This window comes from Mesocricetus auratus, unplaced genomic scaffold (genome assembly GCF_017639785.1).
Source record: "Mesocricetus auratus isolate SY011 unplaced genomic scaffold, BCM_Maur_2.0 Super-Scaffold_100009, whole genome shotgun sequence".
Lineage (NCBI taxonomy): Eukaryota > Metazoa > Chordata > Mammalia > Rodentia > Cricetidae > Mesocricetus > Mesocricetus auratus.
Genome location: NW_024429193.1, coordinates 50,826,935 through 50,852,347, shown reverse-complemented (window position 1 = coordinate 50,852,347; position 25,413 = coordinate 50,826,935). Strand labels below are relative to the sequence as shown.

Sequence of the window (25,413 nt, the reverse complement as noted above, 5' to 3'; positions counted from 1 at the left end):
GAGGAGGAGGAAGAGGAGGAAGAGGAGGAGGAGGAGGAGGAGGAGGAGGAGGAAGAGGAGGAGGAGGAACACTATTTCTCACATTCAAAGCTCAAGTTGAGTCCCACTTCTTCCTTCTTCTGTGAGGTTGTTGGACTCCTCATCTCTCCTATATTTTTAAATCCACATGGCACAACACTCACTTTGCCATAAACATCTCATATTCTATAATCTCAGCATATAATTTATAGGTTAATTTTGAAAGTCAAAAATTTATTTTCAGGAGCTGTTTTTGACATATGCTAGATATATCTACAAAACCTTATACTGACGAGAAAGCAGACATGTTTATTTGACTATGGAGAGATGGCAATATATTTTAATGAGAGAAAAATACTTACATCTTCTGTGTCTTTAACCCGTAAAATCTGTTCTCTCAAATCCTGTAAGTCATTAAACGTAGACTGAGCTGTAATTGAATAAACTAGTGCAAACCCTTGGCCATTCTTCATATACAAATCCCTCATTGCTGTAAATTGCTCCTGTAGTGAAAAAAAATCCAGTTATAAATATATACACAGTTTTTGAATGTATGTTGGAATGGTTTCTAAACAGAATAACCTCAAATAAGGACCTACATTTTAAATTATATATCATTATAAGATTTCATATTCATGTTTGTTGACACAATTCTTTTAATATACAAACCTTAATTGATTTTGTTTGGAAGATTTATAATATGATCACCACTCAAGTAGAAAGAATACAAGATGCAAATTCAGTGCTGAGTTATAATCATCCATCAGGGCCAGTCTCAACTATCTTTCTGTTGATGTTTTACCATCTTGACAATCAGTACATTACCAACCCTGGAGTAGACTCCTGGAAAGAGCTTTTCCATATAATTTTATCTCCCTGCTCACTGCATTTCAAATTCTTAGAAAAGACCTGAGAAAAGTACAGTGACTATTTTCTTCAGAGTCACTAACCATTAACATCAGCCATACAGTTGCAGTCTCACTAAATTAAAATGATTTGTTTGCCTAAAACCAACCTTGTCTTCTTTGGAGAAATTATTATATGTTGTAACTACAGATAACAATATGGAACAGAATCCTGTCTAAAAAGTCCTTGGATTTTATATGCAGTATTAAAGAAGTCACATATAGAAAAATATTAAAAATGAATTTTTAACCTCTTTATCATTAAACATACAAATCCACAAAGCTTCATAAACGTATTGCATCTCTGGCTTACTGATTTCCCTTGTCACTCTTCTATTTTGTCTACTAAACAAAACAGTCTTAGATGCTCCAGTCTGCCTGCTAACACTCATCCACATCCTTAACCTTCGAGCCTTTCTTTCATTTTTCTGGATTTGTTATTTATAAAGGTAATTAGAAATTCTAGCCCTAGCATTCCTCCCATGTTTTCTTGAGATTATAGCCTCTGCTAGTTACTAATCAAGAGTAAATACTGTAGTACTGCAGCTTTTTATATCTCTTACTGAGAATCCCAACCTCCTTCCTATGGACAGTCTATAAGATTCATCTATTCAACAACTGTTCAGCAGGAAGTATGTTGATCAACACAAGAAGCAAAAATCTCTCAAGGAATATACATGGAGATAAATAAAAATAAAGTATGAAGTAGACCAGGCAGCAATGTTACTGAAAAAAATAAAGCTGAGAGTTTCTCTTTATTTTGGGGGATAGGCGGTTTAATGGAGTAGAAGTTTACAATTTAGAGGGTAAGGTACTGACAGCTAACAGGAGGGCAAGAAGAAGAGGAGGTTAATGGATGCTCTTATAAGGTGTCCTAGACAGAGAACAACAAATACACAGGGTCCAAGGACCATACAGTGTTTGAGAAGCTGCAGGAGCCAGTCAACTGGAGTGCTAAAGAGGGTGGGACTGGGGAGGGGAACACCTACTTTAACTAAAATTCTGAACTTAAATTCCTCCCCCCAAATCATTTATTTATCTATTTGTTTATTTGTCTGTTTGTTGTTCATTGGTGTTTTGCCTGTATTCATGTCTGTGTGAGGATTTCAGATCCTCTGGAACTGAAGTTATAGACAGTTGTGAGCTGCCATGTGAGTGCTGGGAATTGAATACAGGTCCTTTGAAAGAGCAGCCAGTGCTATTAACTGTTGAGCCATCTCTCCAGCCCTTAAATACCTTCTAAAAATATATACATATTATAGTATATATCATACTTCAATACAAAAAGACTGCTCCCTCCATTTCAGATTCTGCAGGTGAGCTCAATACACAATTCAATTATGATTTGTGGGCATCAATCACATCACAAAACAATTTTATATACCTAAGAAAATTTATGAAGCCCTACATTTAGAGAATTTTTAAAAAATCAGAATAATCACTTTACAGAGAATCATTTTGATATGAAAACCTGCTCACAGACTAAAACTTATTAAATGAAAAGGAAAGAATCCTTACTGTTCCTGCAGTATCCAGGATTTCCAGCATACATTGTTGGCAATCTACTTCGACTTGCTGTCGGGGAGCAAAGAAGAAAAGACAAAAAAAAGGCAACATTAACATGTTTTCCTTTTACCTCTTCAAAGTGCTTATTGGTAACTACCAAATGTTTTTTTACGTAGTACCACAATAGGGAACAGGGGTCTTTGAGCACACCAGCAAGATCCCAAAGGCCAGTATGGTTAAAGTTGAGTATAGCTATAATGATGCTCATTTGTCCTTATTGGAAGGCAAAAGAACAGGTTTTGTAATTTAGGAAAAAGGTACATACAGTTCTAACAGGAAAAAAATTCTAATAAAAAAAACACAAAAAATGAAGATCATATATATGACATATGGCTGTGACAGACATATATGAGATACATACATGATCTTCATGTAAAGCCAAGAATTAAAGATTCCAAGCTGGGCATGGTAGTGCTTACCTATAATTTCAGCTCTGGGAGGCTAAGGCAGGAAGAGTTCTAGTTTAAGGCCCTATGGGTGACATAGAGAGACACTATTTCCAACAAAAGATGTCAGACCTCACAGTACCACCTTTAATGTGTCAAATTGTATACAAAAAGATTTCAAGGAATAGAAACTTACTTTATCCAAGTTGTTAAAATTTTGCTAAAATATTAAAAAAATTGCAACATAAGAACACAGAAATGTTCAAATAAATAGCAATGAGCTACTTATTCCTTAAGAATAAACACAACTCTTAAGACTTAAAAGGGTTCCTTGGTGGGGGAGGGACTATAGAAGGTGAAATATGAATATACCAATTCCATTTCCCCAGTCTTCTAAAAAAGAAGATTGGTCTAAAGAAAGTTTCAATTATCAACTCTGCGGATAATTAAAGGAACTAAGAAAATTAGTCCTTCAGCATGCTAGGGACAGATATTGCCTTTTGATGAGATGTATTTGGGAGAAATTTCAGAAGAGCAATACTGTCTCCTACAAATAAACACATCACCTAAGGCTCTTGCCCTTCCTCCCTGCCAGAGTGAGGAGGAGGAGGAGTACCTCTGGTGGGGCCACAAACGCAAAACCCCACTCAGTGGGGGGCAAACAGTAAACAGGCAAAATCTGTGCCAGAGTCTTCAGAAAATAAAGAACCATGCCTGTAGTTTCATAAGTATCTAGAGCACCATTGTGTTAATATGGAAGAGAATGAAATCATTCGGCCAGTATTTCCTAAAAGGCTTAACAAAAGTTATAGCACTATCAAAGACAGATTCTAAAAACAGATATCTAACAGAGCAATGATTTCCTCTCTGTTAAAATGTAGGTTTAGTCTTTGGAGGGATAACCCTGGCTCTGTTATATGACTCCTCACCTGGATATGTGAAAAATAAAATCATGAAAGTTTTTTCATGGCTCTACCTAGTCTTATAATAGAACATATTTTTTTTTTGTCAAGACCAACGATTTTGCTTCTTTGCTTTTTTAAAAACTAGATTACCCTCTTCTTTTCTTTTTTTAAAGATAGGGTCTTTGTAGACTGGTTGGCCTTGAACTTGCAGAGATCTCCCTGCCTGTTTACCAGGTGTTGGGATTAAATGTGTATACCACCATGCTTGGCCAACATCACTTCTTTAAGAAAAATTTTGGGTTCATCACAAAATTAAGAGAAATAAAGATGCCCCACCTTATCTCTGCCTACACCACATACAGCTTCCTTCTCTCTTTTACCAATAGCTTGCAGCAGAGTGGAAATTTGCTACAACCAATAAACTACAATGACACATTGTTATCAGCAAAGGTCTACAGTTTGCATTACGGTCATTTTAAATATATGTTCCACAGATCTGAGAAATATGACAGGTATTCCCATTATATTATTATACATTTTTTAATTAATTTTGATAGTCTAAGGGTAGATATCTTTAAATTTACTATAAATCAAAACCAAAACTTAATGGATAACTTCAATCATAAAAATGGTCTTAAGTTTTGTTAATGGCTGAAAATATTAAGTAGAAAAATACAACTGTATATAAATCCCCAACACTCATACAAAAGCCTAGGTGTGGGCTTAATATTGTTTTTACTTACTTTCTACTGGGAAAATGCATACAGAAAAGAATGAACTATTAGCTGGTGTGGTGGCTTGCACCTTTAATCCCAGAAATGGGGAGGCAGAGGCAGACAGACCTCTGTGAGTTCGAGGCCAGCCTGGTCTACACAGTGAGTTCCAGGATAGCCAGGGTTATTACACAGAGAAGCCCTATCTGGAAAGGCCCCACCCCCACAAAAAAAGAATGCACTATTAAGCAGCAGCATATGGAGAGAGCACTCTATTAAGCAGTGTTCAGTGAGGAATGTTTTATCCAGGTGGAACTTCTAAAAACAGACACAGCAGATTTCTATCATTTCTCAAAACTATAGTAAAAAGCAATTCCATGGACCAGGTTTGAAAGCTGTAAGGACTATTCATAAGTGCACACACTGTTTCATATTTTACCTTTCTGTAGGAATCTTCTATCGTTGGGTCATATTTTTCAACAAAAATTCCCTGAACAAACTGAACTGTCTGAGAGGAGAAAACAAACTAGAGTTAAAGACTTGGAAGAAAATGTTCCTAAGTGTTACTTAACCTTATAAGTTGTAAAGAATAAATGAAACTATGTTGAAATTCTGAAAAAACACAAATGTAAAGCATCAGTATTATTTTCCAATTAAGAATGCATACAAAACTAGGAAGATATTTATTACAAAAAGAGATGGTCATATTAAAAACTTATCAATACAGCTACTACATTGCTAAACATTATTACACTTCATCTTAAAATACAGGGATAAACAAGCAAGATTCTAGTTCATTAAAAATGAAACCATTCAAATGTAATTTCTTGTCTAAAAGGAGAGAGACAAAGGTTCTAAATGTTTATATCCTTTAAACTGTACTGGAGAAAAGGGAATTTTACATTATTGAATATCTGCTTGCTCCAATTTCAGGCTGTAATCACATTCAAGTTCCACTTGTACCACAGAAATACTTTTCTGATTTGCCAGCTGAACTTACAACACATTATCTTTCTGATTCCTAGGTCTTACTCTTTCCAGTGGAAAACACTACCTAGTCACAAATAATGGACTACCCTAGGTACAGAAAAAGATAAGTAGGTGCTGTATAAATTTGAATATACACAAAATTTAGACTATATTTGAGTTCAGTACAATCCATGGTTTCAGGAATCAACCGAGGACCTTGGGAAATACAGATAATGGAGAATACTGTACTTTCATCTGCAGTATACTGACTGAACATATCTGAATGTATACTAGAAAGAATATTTATCATCAAATAAATGGCAAGTACAGATGATAATTCTTAGATATTTCCTAGGAAGTTTTAAAACAGGGCCTGGAATATTCCTGCCTATAAGCACAGGCAAATATGCAGGCTAAGATTATTTACACTTAAATTAAAGGAACTTCAGCATATAACCACAGTAAAAACTTTTAACTATTCTTTCTCTCTTCATCCCTCTGTGCTGGTGATACAACACAGGATCCTAGGCATGATAGGCAGATATCCTACCTCTGTACTGTGTCTCAACTCTGTGTACACGTGTGCATGAATGTGTGCAGAGACTAGAGGATGTTGGGTGTCCTACTCTATTACTCCCCGTCTTATTCCTCCTACACATAGCTACACACGCACACACATGCACTCATTCACCACTGGGATAACAGATGTGAACATGCCCACATCCAGGCTTTTGTGTGAGTGCTGGGGATTTACAAACAGGTCCTCATGCTCACACAGAAAGAGTTCTTACCCACTAATCCATCTCCTTGGGCCCACAGTTCTTTACTCCTCATTTTTATCAGGGTTTAATCACTTTTTATCATGGTATAATTTAGATTGGAAAAAGTCTGATACAGCTTTCTAACAAGTGTAGCCTGTAGGAGAAGTATATGGTCCAGCATATGAGGTCACAAGGTGCACACATGAGATCCCAGTGTTAAGATGTACCGTCCTCCTCTTGTACTTGTCCTCCACTACTACAAGTGCTTAGACACAGATGGCATGAAAGCCTAAGCACTGTCCTAAGCTTGACATTACTGGTCCCTGTAAGCATCAACAACCACCTCACAATGATCATTTCTTTTTTTACAGAATAACCTTTTGTTAGTCCTCTGAATCTCATTCATTCATCTCAATTTTCATTTTATTCCTTTGGTTTCCATACTGGATCTGCTCCTCCTCCTTCTTATGTCATTCCCTTCTTTTCCACTGGATCACTGCCTCCAAGATACACACATGCTCTGCTACCTCCAATGCCCAAACAAAACAGAAAACCCCTCTTAGCCCCATATTCCCCTCTAGCTTCTCCTCCTTTCTGTTTGTTCTCATAATCAGACTTTAAGTGTCTAGATGATAATTCCATATCCTCAGCTCTCAATTACTCTTCAACTCTATCCAGCATGGTTGTGGCAACATCACCTTACCAAATCTTCTTTTAAGATGTGCAAACATCTCCATGTACCACTCCTCTTTCTTCCTTGACGTCTGAGCAGTCAAGTAGACACATCTATGCACTCAATCACAAGATACCTTCTTCATTGTTGGATATTTTAATCCTACCTATCCTCTAACATTGACAATTATTCAGAACCCAGCCCTGGGTTTTTCTCTCCTTATTCTCTTCCTAGACAATCTTGTTCACTTCTACGGAATTTAATTTTTTTCTTATCCTATTAGCATTTTTGTTTCCAGCTACCCAATCTGTTTATATAATGGTTCATGTATTTCATGGGTTCCTTTTCTCTGCACTTCTAACTTTTTAAAAACAGTCATTTCAATCTTATTTCCATGTATCTATGCCAATGTGTGTGTTAGCCCATGGAGGCCAGAAGAGGGCACAGAATCCTGTGGGGGCTGGACTTACAAGTTGTTGTGAGCCATTCAATGTGGGGTAGTGATCAAGTCCTCTTCGAGAACAGTATTTTCTCTTAAGTATTAAGTCATCTCTCAAGCCCCAATACCTACTATAGCTTTTTGAAAAATAAAACACTTAAATGGTAGCCTAACTAGTACCTTTCTTCCCTATATATGATACATCTAAGATATCATAGGTCAGTATGTATAAAGTTGTTTTATGCCTTTGTATAGCATTCTACTCTAAATATGTATTAAGTTACTTAACTAGCTCCTACTGGTAGGCATTTCAAAGTTCTTATCATTATGAAGAATGCTGCAATGCATACTTCTGATGTGATCATTTTGCACATGTGAACTAATAATTGGGATAAAATATCCAGAGAGAAATTGCTGAACTGAAAATTACATGTAAAGCCAGGTGTTATGATACATGTTTGTAATTATAGCATTGGGGAACTGAGGCAGGAAGATTAGCAAGTTCAAGGCCCCTCAAACTACATGCATTTGAAAAATCATTTCCACAGAGCTGTTAATTTATACTCCTAACAGGCTAACAGTAATGGAATTCTCATGAAATTAAATATGATCATTATATTAATGGCAATTAAAATTGTATCACAAACCTCTTTTAAACTCATTTGTGCATCTGGTGTATTTTACCTGAGCAACTTGAGTGTCTCCTAAGTATTAAGACTTTGTGTTTTTATTCCTTCATCTTTAATCCCAACCAGCCCAGCAGTACATTTTAAGTCTACTCCTATTTAATCTTCAAGCATCTGCATGTTTCTTCTTCACTCTCATGGCCCTAATCCAAGCACACACAAGAAAGCTAGAATGCTTAACAAGCCCCCAACTTTCTTCCGTTCCTCTAAATTATACAGCTTAAATCCATTTGTTAAACAGAACGTTTAGCTAATTCACCAGCTTTCCAGCACCCTCAAGAAACCCTACATTCTATGTCTTATTGTTCTTGGACCTTAGTTACAAGTTCTTATAGAGTAATCTAAGTCTTCTGGGCTCCCACCTTCCTGCCACCTCACTTCCTCATGCCTGGCTATTCTGGTCTTTTCTTGTAGTTGTCAAAGCTAAGGTCCACTTGTCAGTTTTGCCCTTAAAATTTTGAATTTTTGTGTCAGAGCATCAAGCAGTTCTTTGTTTAATGGGTGTATTATTTCATCTCCAGTTCTGCTATATAGTGAGCTCCATGACAGACTTTTTATTTGCTGTTGTGACCGCAGAGGCTGGATGGTTCCTCATATGAAACAAAAAGAAGCTTTCACTTCATGCAAGCTTGGAGTCAGGCAAAGGAGAATCTACTCTGCTACAATCTGTAACACTTTTCCACAATGGAATGTAAACTTCCTTGACAATGAGAATTACATTTCACTTTCACAAATAATACTGGCCAATAAATAGTTGGAAGACAAAAGAGTAAGTGAGTGACTCCACAGTATAAAGCTATACATCTTTGGTTACAGATAGCACGTTTATAAAGAATAATGCTTCCCTTTTCCATGGGAACTAGAAGCATGAAAACAAGCCATATTCTTTGTGTTAACACTGATTAGGTATACCTGGGTGGCTAACTTACCAGAGCAGACTTCCCTACGCCTCCTGAACCAAGGACCACAAGCTTGTACTCACGCATGGTGTGCTCTGTTTAAATACTGACAACCTGAAAAACAAAACAAAAAAAATGAAAATAAAAATTCACAAACATACAAACAGCTTAAGAATGTAGTATCAAATACAGGATTTTGCTTTAAAAATTTTCTCTTGACATTATCTAGCCAGAGCACAGAGACTATTGAGCAAAATCAAACAGTTTCCAATAATAGCTTTATAGGACCAGTGCCAGATACTTTAGTTTACTGAAAATGATCTCTTATTAAATAGCAATCATTAAGCCCATTCATGTTACTAAGAAAACAGGGCATTAAAATCAATAAAGTCTTAAAACTAACCATGAACCTAACCATTTACCAAGCTGTACTTTGGAAATACTCATATAATATAATCTACATGTTACTTTACTTGCCTAATACATATAGTAGTTCTGCACTATTTTATTCATTGTTACATTATAGCCAGACTATGTAAAATGTCAGCTTTAGAATTCTTATCATATAAATAGTAGGCAAAAAGATATGTTAACCTATACCAGCAGGGGCTAGTAAGCACTCTCTAAGATTCAAAGAGCTTCAGAAAATAAGTGGATTATAAGCTTATCTTATGAAGTAAAAGCCAGGAAACAATTTCCAGTGGCCCATATGGAGTAACAAAGGTAAGACTTTTCATCCTATAGAAAACTGCTAGTGAGCAAAAAAAAAAAAAAAAAAATATGAGATAATTATTTTAGACACTGGAAAATAAATAATGTAGGATGGTAACACATGGATAGGAAGACATGATGTGAGACTCACAGCTCCTTAGCTTTCTGTCTGTAGACGCTTTTCAGGCTGTGCTACAGGGAGAAAGAATTCAAGAACAGCTTTGAAAATATACCTGGGAAAAGGGAGCTAGGCTCTGACAATTCCAGAGAGCTTCAGAGGGATCCACTTGAGAGTGGGACCACGCTCTCACTCAATGAATGACCCGGGAGTCGATGGGTAATTGTCAGTTATACCTAGTCTTCTGGTCAAAAAAACAGAGGTGCATGACTATACAGACACTATTTTTTTTTCTCAGCATGATTAAATTCCACCGACTACCAAGAGTCATTAACTTGACAACATATTCCTTAGAAATGAACAAAGGGCCTAACAAGCATGTAGATTAAACTACATGAGATGAAACAAAAGAGACCTACATGCTGCTGAAGTCTGAGGATTCACATGGTCCTTGGAAATGGGGTTCTTTCTTGGTGAAACACCAGGCATCCACTAGATACCTCAGAAATTTTACACTTCAGCAGTAAACATAGCACCCCCTTAGTGATAGTCTTATTTTTCAACATGGAGTTTTTATAAGCTATAGCATGGCCGGGTGGGGTGCACTCAAGTGGCATAGCTCTGTGAGTTTGATGCTAGCCAGGGCTACCTAGTGAAATCCTGCCACACAAAGAAAAAAATTATGGAATGTGAAGCTGAGCACAGACCTGTGCTTACAAAGGTACCTGTCCTAATATAATTTACATTTTATCTAGTTACCCAAAGGGAGAAAACAGTGATTTTTTAAATTTAAATTTCATTTTTTATGTGCACGGGTGCTCTGATTGCTTTCACGTCTGTGCACTCCATATGTGCCTGATAGCTATAGAGGCTAGAAAAGAGCACCAGATCCCCTGGAACTGTAGTTACTAATGGTTGTAAGCCATCATGTAGGTCCTGCAAATCAAACCTGCGTCATCTGCAAGAACAGCCAGTGCTCTTAACCTCTCAGCCATCTCTCCAGTCCCGACACAGTGATTTTTAAAATGCTATTATGGTTACATTTATATTATATAACATGCACTGAAAGTAAAGGAGATTAGTTAGGAAGCCACATCAAAAGTTCAGTGAGACCTGATTGAGACCTAAATAGTAATACTAGGGCTGAAAAGGGGGCAATGCTTTTCTGAAGGTACTGGGCCCTAACTGATCAGAGATAATTGTTAGGAGAAAAAAAAAAAGGTAAACATAACTTCTAGGTATCTAGCTTGAGCAAAAAAAAGTGGCTGATAGAATACCTGCAACTGAAACAGGTACATTTCTTAGAGAAATTCAGTGTGAGAGTCCTCTGGGAAAAGTGTGTAACAGAATTTGATAGCTATTTTTGAAACTAGAAAGAAGGCAGCAATTAAAACCACAGCAGCAGATGAAATCAACTAAGGCACTCAGAGAAGAGAGAAGAAAGCTTAAAAATAACTACATGTTGTCACAGAGACGTAAAAAAGGAAAAGGTGAGGTGTGGTAAATTTGTGCTTGACCCTAAGTATGTATTAGATAGTTTTCTCATTTATCTGAGAATAGTGCTGATGGCTAAATACAGATCACACTGCTTCCTAAACCAAGACTGCTCTATCCTTATCCAAGCCTCTTAGGGAACTGTTATCATTATGACAGTGTGTATCTTTCATGAGGCAGTCACAATACAGCAAACAGTGAACTTGTTTATATTCCCTAAATGCCTCCAGATTTTCTAGGGAAACAGGAATTAGGGAAAGAATTCAGAGATGACTAAATTACTTGGGGGGAATTCTCCAACAAAAGAATATTTAACTTCTGCTCCTTAACAAAATGGTTAAGATATCCAACTTTCAAAGTCATTTTTCACATAGAGAATATTGTCTGTAGATACACATCCATAGAAACAACAAAATAGTTGTCCAACAAGCATATCCATACAAAATTATCAGTAAGAATAATTGGAGTTAACATTTTCTTCCTGAGGGGAGTTACTTCTAACACATTCTTGCCAAGTAAGAAAACCACTATATTCTTCCAAGTAAACTCTATGTCTTTTTATGGAAATCTCTTGTGTCCTGCACTCCCAACAAGTACCAGAAAATGTCTTACTTTGGCTAAGACTACTGACAAATACAGAGGACAGGATAAACATGGCACTTTAAGTTTTAAGTCAATCTTGACTCCTTAACTTTATGGTTCAAGTTCTAAAAGATGGTTTCATTCTTCCTTCAGCAAAACTAGTCTTAGAAAATAACACAACTTGGTTGTCAAAGCAAATAAATCCTAAATTTGTTTTCTGTATTTTAAAAATACACAAATTCAAGAACTATAAGACAAAAGTTTTCCCTGCAAATTGACCCTAAAATATAAAATTCACTAAGCGAAGGCAAGTATTTGGATGAGGTGAGAAATTTTAAAACATTTGAGCTAAATTTTAACAGTAGGGATCCCAAAGGTGCTCTCCTACAAACTGCTTGCTATATTTAACCTTAATCACGTATTCATTCATAGACAGTCTCATTATGCAGCCCTGGCTAATATGGTCCAGACTATGTAGACCAGGCTGGCTTCTGACATAGAGATCTGTCTGCCTCTACCTCTGGAGTGCTGGGATTAAAAGTGTGTTGTTGTGGGAACTCATCCCACCAATAGCCTTGGGGCAGCAAGCTCTAGGGCATAGTCTTGTCTTCTAAGGAGGGAAAGTGCACTTGCTCTCCCTTGCTCTGGCTCCTGCTTGGCACGGTTGGAGACCAAGCTGCAGAGAGTCAGTGCAGGATCAGCAGTGGCATCTGCTTTGCTCTGTATCTGTAAGTTTGTCTTTTCACTACACCCCTTAATAAACTGATTATCACTTTTGTGTGTTCTCACTTCAGTGTGCACCACTTTGTATTAAGACTGGACAAAGCAACCCAGTATGAAGAATAGGGTCCCATGGCCAGTAAGAGTCCAGACAGTTCCTTACTACACACTTATCACATATATGCAGAGGTTCTAGGTCTCAACACAAGGTGAGGTACTTAGTCTTACTACAACTTGATATGCCATGTTTTGTCGATATCCATGCAAGGCCTACCCTTTTGGAATAGAAAGGGAGGAGTAGATGGGGGGTGCGACAAGGGGGAGGTGGGGGAAGGGACTTGGAAGAGAGTATGGAGGAAAAACTGTGAATGGGAAGAGAAAGAGGGAGGGAGGGAAAAAATAATTCCATATAAAAGGTGTGTGCTACCATATTCCACCCCATGGTTAAATGTTTGCAGATATCAACAATATTATTTATTTTTGAGACAGGGTTTATCTATTACATAGCCCTGGCTATCCTAGAACTCATTATGTAGACCAGCTGGCCTTAAACAAGAGATTGTTGGCCTGTCTCTGTCTGGGATTAAGGTGTGCACCGCCTCACCAGAGTCAGTATTTTAAAACTGGTAAGTGGGGGCAGAGGCTAGAGCTTATTGGTTGAACATGGCATGCAGCTCTGGGTTTGATTCACAGCACTAAAAAACAAAACAGAACAAAACACTGACAAGTGGCTACAGCATGTTTTAGGGAGGGGGAAATGAATATAGAAGCCATGACAAGATTTAACTTTCTAAAACTAACAACCATCTTAATAGTGTAACACATAACAAAAATTCCAGTTTTCTGATATGAGACTGTATAATCATTATATCTAATACTCTCCAGGCTAGTATACTTGGGGAAAGGAATGCATATACAGAAACTGATAAGGAAATGAAAGGTGTAAGTGGCGGACTGGGTCTCAGAACACTCCTCATGCTCACCATGCACCAAATCCACAGGTGCTCAAGCCCTTATATCCCACAGTATCTGCATAAGAATCACATATATCTTCCTATACACTTTTCTAGATTGCTTGTAATACCTCATAAAATAGACACGCTACATAAGTTGTTACCATCACATGTTATTTACAGTATGATACAACCAGAAAAAATGTACATACTCAGTAAAGATATCATGTTCTTTCTAAATATTTTCTATTCATGGTTGGTTGAAGCCATGAGCACAGAATCTAAGGATACAGCATGTCAACTATATTTCACCAGACTATATGACCTAAAAAAACATAAAATATTTATTATGTGCCTCTTTAAAGGAAAATACTGCTAATCCCGGCTCCAGTTTACCAGAGGAAATACTAATACATTGGAGGACTGGACAAGAAAAGGTTAGAAATGCTAGAACAGAACATAAAAGAAAAAGAAATTAACTACAATGATTACTGTCTGTCTACCATGTACATAATACTGTTAAGCACTTTATGTGTTAATGTTTTTAATTCACACAACATTCTTAATACTCCCATTTTTATCTCAATTATCCTCATTTAAAATTTATTTTTATTTTATGAAAAAGGTGTTTATTTGAAAGGTATACCACATACAGGCAGTATCCAAGGAAACCAGAAGAGGGCACTGGGTCCCCTGGAACAGGAGTTATAGACAGGTGTTCATTTTTATAGAGACTCAGAGAAGCTAACACTAAGCAAGCTCCTCAGAGATGGAGGGCTGACTTCATTTAGATGAGAAAAGACAACCACAGATCAGAAAAACTATTTGAGAGACAAAAAAATTATAACAAAATCTAAAGAAAACTGTTAAGAGACCCCGTGGGAGGCTGTAAAATAAATGTTTAAAGACCTTGTGAGGTTATAATGTTTATATAAAAGATCTATTGGAGACTTGTATAATATGATTATACAAAATGTTGATAGATGGGGAGAAGAGGAAAGCATGGTTTAAAATAAGAGCCAGTTACTGGGTTTATATACTGAGCTCAACGTGTAGAAGAAAAAGACAGAGATGGGGGATATACAGTAGGAGGGTGGTATGCTACGATTTAAGTATCTGCCAATCTTATGTGCTGGAAACGTAATCCTCAAAGCCATATCTTAATAGTATAATATTTGAGAGGTGGAACTCACTCACGAGGGTTTCAATCATTAACAAAGAATTACTCAGTTGTCTGAGGAATGGCTTTGTTATATAAAACTTTTCCTTTGCCTTGGACAAGGATGAGTATTTGTCTCTGTAACTGGAAAAAATTCAAGTCTAAACAACTATGGAAAACTTAATGCCAACAAACTAGATGAATATACTTTCAAAACCACTAGTAAAGGTGCTAAGGAATGGCTCAGTGATAAAGTGTGTGCTGTACAATCATGGAGACCTGGACTTAGATTTCCAGCACACAAATAAAAAGTCAAATGTGGTTTGGGTCTGGTGGTGTATACCTGTAACTCCATGACTAGTGAGATGGGGATGGGCAGAAGGGAAGCTGGGGCAGCTGGGAGGGGTGAGAGGCAAAACTAGGAGATGCCTGGGCAATCAGTTTTTAAAAAAAGAGTGAGTTCAAGTTCAGTGAAAAACTATGTCCCCTCTAAATAAGGTGGAAAACAATAAATGGATATCTGTTGGGGCCCAGCCTGTAGAGTGCAGCCTTCCTGCCAGCCTGGTTCCAGAGCCGCATCAGTCCCAAATAAACACATATATTAATTATGAAGCTGTTGGCCGTTTGCTTGTTTCTTACTGGCTAGCTCTAACTTAAGTATTTAACTCATAATTGTTAATCTAAGTATTTCTCTTACTGGAGAAAAGGGTCTGGACTTCTTACTCCTCTGGAGGCTACATCGTGACTCCCTGTGTTTCTCTTTCCCAGAATCCTCCTCGACTCCTAGTCCCACCTACTTGCTTCCCTATTGGTCAACAGTGCTTTATTGACATATACATAGGACTTCCCCATCACCAGGCCCCACACGGGGTCTCTGTGAGTCACTGGTCAGTCAACAAGTCCATCCTGTTTTCTAGTCCTGGCTTCCTGCCCTGGCATTGACCCTCTGACATCAACATCCAGCAGGAGGAAAACACGCTCTCTTCCACCTGGGGTTTTTCCACTGTGCTGTAAGCCTGTATATAAGACTGCTCCCTCCTACAAGGGAGAGACCTCTTAGCACTTGGAATAAAGACACACACACACACACACACACACACACACACACACACACACATCTCTCTCTCTCTCTCTCTCTCTCTCTCTCTCTCTCTCTCTCTCTCTCTCTCTCTCTCTCGGCAATAAAGGCAACACACATGCATTCTTTTAGTACAAACAGTTGGATGCCTGGTTTTTCTTTTCCTGATACCTTGGACTTGCTTGTGGCACGGGCACCACAGATATCTGACATCAACCTCTAAGTTTGCCACATATAAGACATATATAAGCATACATGCACCCTACAAGCCCACATCCACCCTACAAATTAAACATATATATAGGAAAGAAAAAAAAATCATTCAACCAGACACAGAAACTGAAAAATCAACAATATTAGATCTAAACTGGGTCCTCAAAAGGATAATGTCTTAAATAGAAGGATTCTGACCCAGTGGATTGCCATATTGGGTAAACAGAAGCTTAAAGTAAGCATTCAGGAATCTCTTTAAGGCAGGTTTCTAGTTACCAGGAAACCACCACCTCTCTTATCTACCTGCAATGGTCTACTACTTCAGACAGGGCATCTTAACAGCCTATGTCAGCTCCAAGAACCCCCCCCCACACACACACACACAATCATTTAAAATCTGCTTGCATTCCAGCAAACCAGTGTCTTCTATTCTTGGAGACAGACTGGCAGTTTGTCCCCACCATTAAACTTTCCTTTCTACCCGGAGTGGTCCAGTTTCACTGTATTCTCACTTACAGACAATAAGAGTGGTAAACAGAGATACTAGGAATAATGCAAAAGAGGTCAGTGGTCACAAAAATGAAAAGAAACCCTAACTAATTCTGCAAAGTACATATTGTGAATATTTATTTTATAGAAAGTCAGTGCTAACAAATACACTCAGAAAATAATATATTTAACTTAGATGTGGCAAACTTGTACAAAGAGCTTTTTTGTTGGTGGTAGGTTTTGGTTTTTTGTTTTGTTTTGTTTTGTTTTTTTGTCTTTTCTGGCTTTAAATATTTAAATTAAAATATAAGAACTTCTTAATGGCAAGCCACTAAAACCAGCACGAGAGGGTGTCATGAAGCCTCCTCCAAACTCTACTTCACATAATACTCCACTCCATTTCTGGGCACCTGAGCTGTTAGAAGTTCTTTCCATTGCTCTGGGTCATGTAGTAGCCACTAGCTAGTTTCAGTTCTGTCCACTGCTATAAATAAAACAAAGAGAATTCCTCCTTCATTTTATACTTCAAACATTTGAAGAGGTTATTGGTTTCTTTCTCAGTCTCTATATGTATTCCTCTGCAGTAAGCAGTTTCCTTTTTCTAATTTTTTAAAACCTGTTTCTGTTACTGATTTGGTCTCTTCTGGAAAAGCCTCAGTCGCTCTTCTTCTTTTTTTTTTTTTTTTTTTTTGTTTTTAACGAGACAGGGTTTCTCTGTATTGTTTTGGAGGCTATCGGTCCAGCCCGGCCTCGAACTCACAGAGATCTGCCTGCCTCTGCCTCCCAAGTGCTAGGATTAAAGGCGTGCGCCACCACCGCCTGGCTCTCTTCTTCTTCTTAATTACATACTTGGTACTTGGGATATAGCTTGGTGGCAAGGTCATTTGCATACCCTGGCAGTGTGCAAACAAACAAAAATTAGGAGTTATTATCTTTAACAAAAAGCATGGCCACTATTACCTTAATCTACAATTAAGTTACTTGAGTATTTTCCTCTACATTTCTAAGATTTATACTGCTGCCTCTTCATTTTTGGTTTTAGATATCATGGTAAGAATATCTGTCTACAAAGTGCTAGAGAATCCCTCATCCAAAGTACCTGGGCAGAGAGGTGTTTCAGACTCTGTGGATCTGCATTGTGGAATTTGGAGCTCTGCTACTCAGTTCTAAGGAACTGGCTCAGTACATCTACATCTTACATAAACTGTTTAGTTAAGAGGAGAGTAGAGACTGTTCTATACGGTTGGTGACTGTGTCTGGTTTTGTTGTTGCTGTTTTTAGTGTTATCACTTTTGGTGCAGGTACAGAACTCTTAGCAGTTTCCACTGATCCTTTGGTTCACAGCATTTCTCTGCATTCTCCTTATACATCTCATCCACTAGAAGCACAACTTATACTATTTTAAAGAACCTTCTATATCATCTTAAATCTTTGGAGGCTAGGAGTGTTGGCACACACCTTTAGTACTGACACTTAGAAAGCAGAGGAAAGTGGACTGGAGATCACTTTGGTCCACACAGCCTGTTCAGATCAGCTAAGGCTACACAGTTAAGATCCTGCCAAACAAACAGACATACACCACCACTTGAATGATAGTCAAATTCACTGAATAAATCCTTGGAATTTTCTAAATATTCATGTAAAAGAGTTTCAAAGGTAACAATAAAATTTACGTTATTTGATAAGTCATCTAGAATGTTTTAGCACATATTGTGACAATAAAATAATCTATCAATGAATTTATTCACTGATCAAAAATGTTATTGTCTATGATAGCTAATTTTGGTTGTCAACTTGGTGAACTAAGACATGCCACTGGGTAGGTTAAGGGTTATTTACTGGAAGGATTAAGTAATAGAGAAAACCTTCATTGAAGTGGATAGTTAGAGTCTCAGCCAAAATGTTCCAAACGATTGCTTTTTGTCTGCTTCCCTTTGCCCCTTGCTGGTGAGTACACATACTCTACTGCTGCTGCCATTTTTCACTGCCATCAGAACTCAGCCTCTTAGACTTCTACAAAGACTGAAGACCAGTGGCTCTCCAAGAATCCTCCAGGCCTTCAGTGCCAAGTTGGGTCGGCTGAGGTATCTACTCTTGTAGACTGAACACCTATAAGGCTTTCATCCTCTCCAGTATGTAGACAGACACTGTTGGACTACACACCATGTATCTTGTAAACCAATCTAACTAATCTCTTTTGTAATACACATTCATTCTATTGCTTTTGTTCTCCTAGAGAACCCTAATACAATCTCAATCTGTCTGTCATATTTTTGGTGTTTTAGTTTTTCCTTCTTTTTATATTTTGGCAACCCACTGAGTTTAACTAGGACGGCTACATGGGCACAGGAAAGGAATTAAAGAACATGAATAACTTTTCAGTGTCTACACCACTGAAGAAAATCTCTCCCCCTTCCTCAGCAACTGTGAACTGCCAATATTCATCATTGTTTTGGTTTTGAGACAAGGTCTTATTGTCTAGTGTAGGCTGGCCTAGAACTCAAAGCAATCCTCCTGCTCCAGTACCTAAATACTGTGGCTATAGGTGTATGCCACCATGTTTGGTCCCTTCTTTAATAATGCACCCTTCATCGGATATCACTTATCTCTAATGACAAATGGTTGCAGTTGTTTTAAAAGTTACATTGCTCTCCATTTACCACCAATCTTGAAAGATATTTTAACTTTTTTTTTTTTTTTGAGGTTTCTGTGTTACAGCTGGAACTCACTTTGTAGACTAGGCTGGACTCTAACTCACAGAGATCCAATTGCCTCTGCCCTCCCAAGTGCTGGGATTAAAGATTTTTGCTATCACCTGGCAATACTTTAGCTTTAATAGCTGTTACTTTCAGTTCACTGTGGTTAATAAGTCTATTGCATTGGTTTCTAATTTTCTTTTACTAACTCAGCTGTTGCAATGGCAGATCTTTTCAAAGTAATTTGTTTTTCCCCTCTGGCTATTTTGATTGTGGTTTTAACTGAGCTGTTTAGACTTAGATTTCTATTCAGCGTGCTTAGAAACTATGTCTTCAACTTGTGTCTTCTTGATGTTTTGGAAATATTCAACCTTTATTGTCTTAAATATTATCTCTATTTGACTTTTCCTCATATCTGGAATTCTGGCCAGACAACTGTTAAATTGTATTATGATGTAGATTAAGCTGCTATAATGAAAACATATATGTCTTACACAATTCAAGCCTCCCCCATTCTCACTCATATAACCTAAGGTTTCTTTGGCAGTTAAGTAATATGCAAGCCAAACTTTCATATTTTACTCTGTCATTCTTAATGCATCACCTTCTATACAACTCCACTCCCCCCAGAACAGCTCACCAACCATGCTACATTCTTGTCAGTCCATGGGACAGAAGACAAGAAAAGAGAGGCCATACTTTTCCTCCTCATTCCTTGATCTAGAAGTTGCACAATTTTCCACTTGCATTCCAAATTACTAAGAGCTTATCACAAGGACAGAGTTCACTTGCTAGAAGGCAATAGAATGTGTTAGCTGGGCAGCAAAGCACTCAACTAGCACATCCATTCATCACTAGAGGGAAAAGGTATCAGGAAAATACCACTTCCTGCCTTAATTTTCAAATAATCTTTTCTTACATATTTCTATCCTTGTCTCTTTCAGTTAACTTAGTTTTCTATCACAACTTGTCTATTTAAACTTATTTATACAAATATATTTACATTACAAACATATCTATAAATATATATATTTAGTTTCTAAGTTCTTTTCCCCTTCAAAGCTAATGACAATACTTCATCATCTCATTTTCTTTTTCTTAAGTAGCACAGTGAAACAGTTAAAATCCTGAACAAGATCCACACTGGTTCATTTACTAACCCTGGCCAAGTTACTTCCTCTACTTCCTCATTCTGTGTTTCAGTTATTCACCTATAAAGTGGTCCCTGTTTCACAGATGTGATAATTGACTGAATTAATAGGTGTCACAGATTAGAATATTGGGAGATTCACAGGAAGTGCTACAATGCTAAGTATTATAATGCTATTATTCTTATATTTTAATTTAAAATTACCTAAATACGCTCTTCTATATATAATAGCAACAAGGTATGAAGCCATTTGCTGATCCTTATTTTCAATCTATTTCTTTTCTTTTCTTTTCTTTTCTTTTCTTTTCTTTTGAGATAGGGTTTCTCTGTGTAGCCCTGGCTATAGACCAGTTAGGACTCGACCTCAGAGATCCACCTGTCTCTGCCTCTTGATTGCTGGGATTAAAAGCATATGCTACCATCACCCAGCTCTTTTTTCTTTTTAAACTGTGTGTGTGTGTGTGTGTGTGTGTGTGTGTGTGTGTGTGTGTGTGTGTGTGTGTGTGTGTGTGTTTTGTGGTTGTTGTTTTGTTTTGTCTTCTCACTCTGATATGTGTTTGCTTCTGTTAAGGGGCTGTCTTTGGCAGGAACTACTATAAACCATATTCTTATCTTGGAACTATCTACAAATTTAGAGATGCAAATCTCAGAGATTGGGTTATACCTAAAATACTCCCCGCTCCTCACCTTCACCACCACTTCTACTCAATTTTCCTTGTTGCCATAGTTGGGGGGCCACATTAGACACATGATGGGTTATTTCCTAATAGGCTGGGTTAGTCTCCTACCAGTATGTCTCCAAGACAATGTAAGCAACCCCAAAGTTCAGTAAATAGCCTCATGACAAAAATAGGCTGTGGTAATTGCTCTAGCTTTCACTTCTCAAACTGTACAGAGCATGTCCTCTAAAATACCGACTCTGGGGCTGGAACTTTAACACCATGGTGGGTGCTTCCACAGCATGTATCCAGACCCAGGATCAATCTACAGCATCACACACACAAACGAGTAGATCCATTAAAAATATTGTATTTTCTGCTTTTTTTTTTTAGTTATTTTCATCTGGGGGATAAAGGAACTTAGCTTATCATTTGAACATGAGTCCCCTAAGTTTTCCCTTCAGAACCCTTAATATTTTCAAGCATTTCTAGGTTGTAGCCTATTAAAATCATGCACGTTTGCTTCTTGCTACCAAATGTTATAGCCAGGTCATATGATACTTCTCAAAACTTAAATGCCAATGGTAAATTTCCTTGGTGAGGAATATACAGAGTAGTGGAAAAATTACAACCTGTTGCAAAGAAGAATGTTTCATAGAAGTACAACTTCAGTTCTAATAGTGTTCCTTAGGGTTACAGTTATAAGAATGTATTTTTGCTGGAGAGATGGCTCAGAGGTTAAGAGCACTGACGGCTCTTCCAGAGGACCCAGGTTCAATTCCCAGCACCCACATGGAAGTTCACAACTGTCTGCAACTCCAATTCCAGGGGATCTGACATCCTCAAACAGGCATATATGCAGGCAAAACACCAATGCACATAAAATAAAAATACATTATTAAGAATGTATCTTTGTTTACAAATTCTATGTGGTCAACATGTCTTTACAAGTGAGCAGTCAAGAATCTACACTTAATGAATAAGTTCCTTCACAATATTCTAAAGATGAGCTATGCATAGTTGCTGTTATGAAGATACCATCCTAAAATGTTAATTTTATCACAAAGCAATGCTTTGCATTTTGTGTCACTATTTTTTTTTAATGTTTTGACAATTCACACATACTGTGGAGTTTGGGGCATTTTCATCCCTAACCTTCTCTCCTGAAACCTTTCTTTCCAATATAATCTTCTTATGTTAATGCCAGTTTAATTAAGGTTGTTTGCATGAACAGTGGTTATTTACTGGCACATGAGCAACTATCCATTCCTACTGAGTAAAATGACAGCCCTTTCTTCAATATCCAATAACTATCCATAGATCCTCATTGAAAGGGTCCAAAAAGTCCCACCACCATGCATGAGGAAATGGGGATGAGTTAACTCTTGTACGGTCTTGTTCAGGTGATGACAGCTGCAGTAAAATAATGAATGCAATAGCCAGATTATGTCTAGAATTACTGGCTCTTACATTCTTCCTGCTCTCTCTTGTGCTATGTCACTACTTTTTTTTTTATTTTATTTTCCAGTTTAAATTTAGATAAGAAACAAGGTTGCTTCACAAGTCAGTTCCAGGTCCCTCTCCCATTCCCTTCCCTCTTCCCATGCCCTCCCCCCACCCCCCACCCCCGTTTTCCCCTCATTCCCCCAGGGAGGGTGAGGCCCTCCATGGGGGTGTCCATAGTCTGTCATTTCATATAGGGCAGGGCCTAGACCCTTCCCCAAGAGTTCAGGGTGAAAGTGCACCTCACATTGTTCTATGGGAGTCCAAAGTCCATGTGTATACTTGGGATGGGTACTGATCTGCTGCCCAAGGCTCAATAGATTCCCTAGGCCTCCTCATTGACACCCAGATTCAGTGGGTCTTGATCAGTCCCATGCTGGATTCCCAGGCTGATACCTGGGATTCAAGAGTTAATCTTTGTCTGGTCAGCTGTTTCTGGGGGTTAAACCAGCCCAGTCTTAATCCCTTTGATCATCAGTCCTCCCTCTCTGTTACTGGCTTTCTTGAGTTCAGCTCAGTGCTTAACCATGGGAGTCTGCCTCTTCTTCGATCAGCCACTAAATGAAGTTTCTGTTTCCCAGACTCTCTGGCCATAGGATTGTAGGCTGGCACTCCCCAGATCTATGTCTAAAATCCATATATGAGAGAGTACATGCCATGTTTCTCTTTTTGTGACTGGGTTACCTCACTCAGGATGGTTTCTTCTAGTGTCATCCATTTGCCTGCAAATCTCATGATTCCATTATTTTTTTCTGCTTAATAGTACTCCATTGTGTAGATGTACCACATTTTCTCTATCCACTCTTCGGGTGAGGGACATCTAGGTTGCTTCCAAGTTCTGCCTATTACAAATAAAGCTGCTATGAACACAGTGGAACAGACATCTTTGTTGTATGAATGGGCGTCTTTTGGATATATGCCTAAGAGTGGAGTTGCTGGGTCTTGTGGTAGGTTTATTCCCATTTTTCTGAGGAATCTCCATACTGATTTCCAAAGTGGCTGAACCAGTTGGCACTCCCACCAGCAATGGAGGAGTGTCCCCCTTTCACCACATCCTCTCCAGCATAAATTGTCATTGGTGTTTTTGATTTTAGCCATTCTGACAGGAGTGAGATGGTATCTCAGAGTTGTTTTGATTTGCATTTCCTGGATGGCTAAGGATGTTGAGCACTTTCTCAAGTGCCTCTCAGCCATTTTAGACTCCTCTATTGAAAACTCTCTATTTAGTTCTGCAGCCCACTTTTTAATAGGGTCCTTTGGTGTTTTGGAGATTTGATTCTTGAGTTCTCTGTAAATTTTGGAGATCAGCCCTCTGTCAGATGTGGGATTAGTGAATATTTTTTCCCATTCTGTGGGCTGCCTTTTTGCCTTGCTGACTGTGTCCTTTGCCTTACAGAAGCTTCTCAGTTTCAGTAGGTCCCATTTATTAATTGTTGATCTCACTGTCTGTGCTACTGGTGTTATGTTCAGGAAGCTGTCTCCTGTACCAATTCGTTCAAGGGTACCACCCACTTTCTCTTCTAAGAGGTTCAGTGTGGCTGGATTTATGTTGAGGTCTTTGATCCATTTGGACTTAAGTTTTGTGCATGGCGATATACATGGATCGATCCGCATTCTTCTACATGCCAGTCTCCAATTATGCCAGCACCATTTGTTGAAGATGCTTTCTTTATTCCATTGTATATTTTTAGCTTCTTTGTCAAAGATCAGATGTTCGTACGTGTGTGGGTTAATACCCGGGTTTTCAATTCGATTCCATTGGTCTACCTGTCTATTTTTGTGCCAATACCAAGCTGTTTTCAGGACTATAGCTCTGTAATAGAGCTTGAGGTCAGGGATGGTGATGCCTCCGGACGTTGCCTTGTTGAACAGGGTTGTTTTGGCTATCCTGGGTCTTTTGTTTTTCCATACAAAATTGATTATTGTTCTTTCAAGGTTTGTGAAGAATTGTGCTGGGATTTTAATGGGGATTGCATTGAATCTGTAGATTGCTTTTGGCAGGATTGCCATTTTTACTACATTGATCCTACCTATCCAAGAGCATGGGAGATCTTTCCATTTTCTGAGGGCTTCTTTAATTTCTTTCTTTAAAGATTCAAAGTTCTTACGATACAGGTCTTTCACTTGTTTGGTTAGCGTTACCCCAAGGTATTTTATGTTGTTTGTGGCAATTGTAAAGGGTGATGTTTCTCTGATTTCTCTTTCAGCCCTTTTATCATCTGTATATAGTAGGGCTACTGATTTTCTTGAGTTGATCTTGTAGCCTGCCACTTTGCTGAAGGTGTTAATCAGCTGTAAGAGTTCCCTGGTAGAGTTCTTTGGGTCATTGATGTAAACTATCATATCGTCTGCAAACAGTGAAAGTTTGAACTCCTCCTTCCCAAAGGTACAGTTAAGGGAAGAGGACAGCAGTATTAGAATTGCCTGGCTAAAGAAACAATTACCTTCCAGCTATAGAACCCATCTATTCCTTTTTTATTACCAAGACAATAGTCTTAAACAGCCATTATTGTTCTTCTAGGACTTCTGAAAATACCTTATAACTTGGCCATTGTTACTTAATTCCCACAATACATAGGCCCTACACTGCAACCAGAACGATCTTTTCAGATTATACATCTATCTCACCATGGTCATTGCCTTAGTGAGGATTAACTGTCAACTTGACATACTCTAGAGTCATCTGAGAGAAAGCCTCTGAGGAGAAGCATGAGCCTGTGAGCAATCCAGCAGCATTCCTATGCTGTACATCACTGGGTGTGAGTTCTGTGTTAAAGGCATTGCTGCAAGAATAGCAAGGTGTCCTGCCTCCAGGTTCCTACTTTTGAGTTCCTGCTATGACTTCCCTCAAAGATGGACTGTGGCCCAAAGCTAAAAAATAAATAAAACAAACCCTTTCCTCCCCAAGTTGCTCTGATCAGTGTTTTATTACAGCAAGAGAAGAAACTTCATTCCTTAGAGAATCAAA

The 25,413-nt window shown here is 38.1% G+C and overlaps 1 protein-coding gene across 2 annotated transcripts in view; it reads right to left on the bottom strand.

The window, feature by feature from the left end:
* The window catches only part of Rap1a (RAP1A, member of RAS oncogene family), an 80,654-nt gene that overhangs the window by 12,125 nt on the left and 43,116 nt on the right, over window positions 1–25,413 (bottom strand). For both annotated transcript variants that reach the window (XM_021230955.2, XM_040752104.1), the window contains 4 exons: window positions 8,951–9,034; window positions 4,933–5,001; window positions 2,442–2,498; window positions 381–521 (listed from right to left, as the gene is read on the bottom strand). In XM_021230955.2, coding sequence (XP_021086614.1) covers window positions 381–521; window positions 2,442–2,498; window positions 4,933–5,001; window positions 8,951–9,007 — 324 coding nt within the window. In that variant the 5' untranslated portion in view covers window positions 9,008–9,034. Of the gene's footprint in view, window positions 1–380; window positions 522–2,441; window positions 2,499–4,932; window positions 5,002–8,950; window positions 9,035–25,413 lie in introns of those variants that run through there.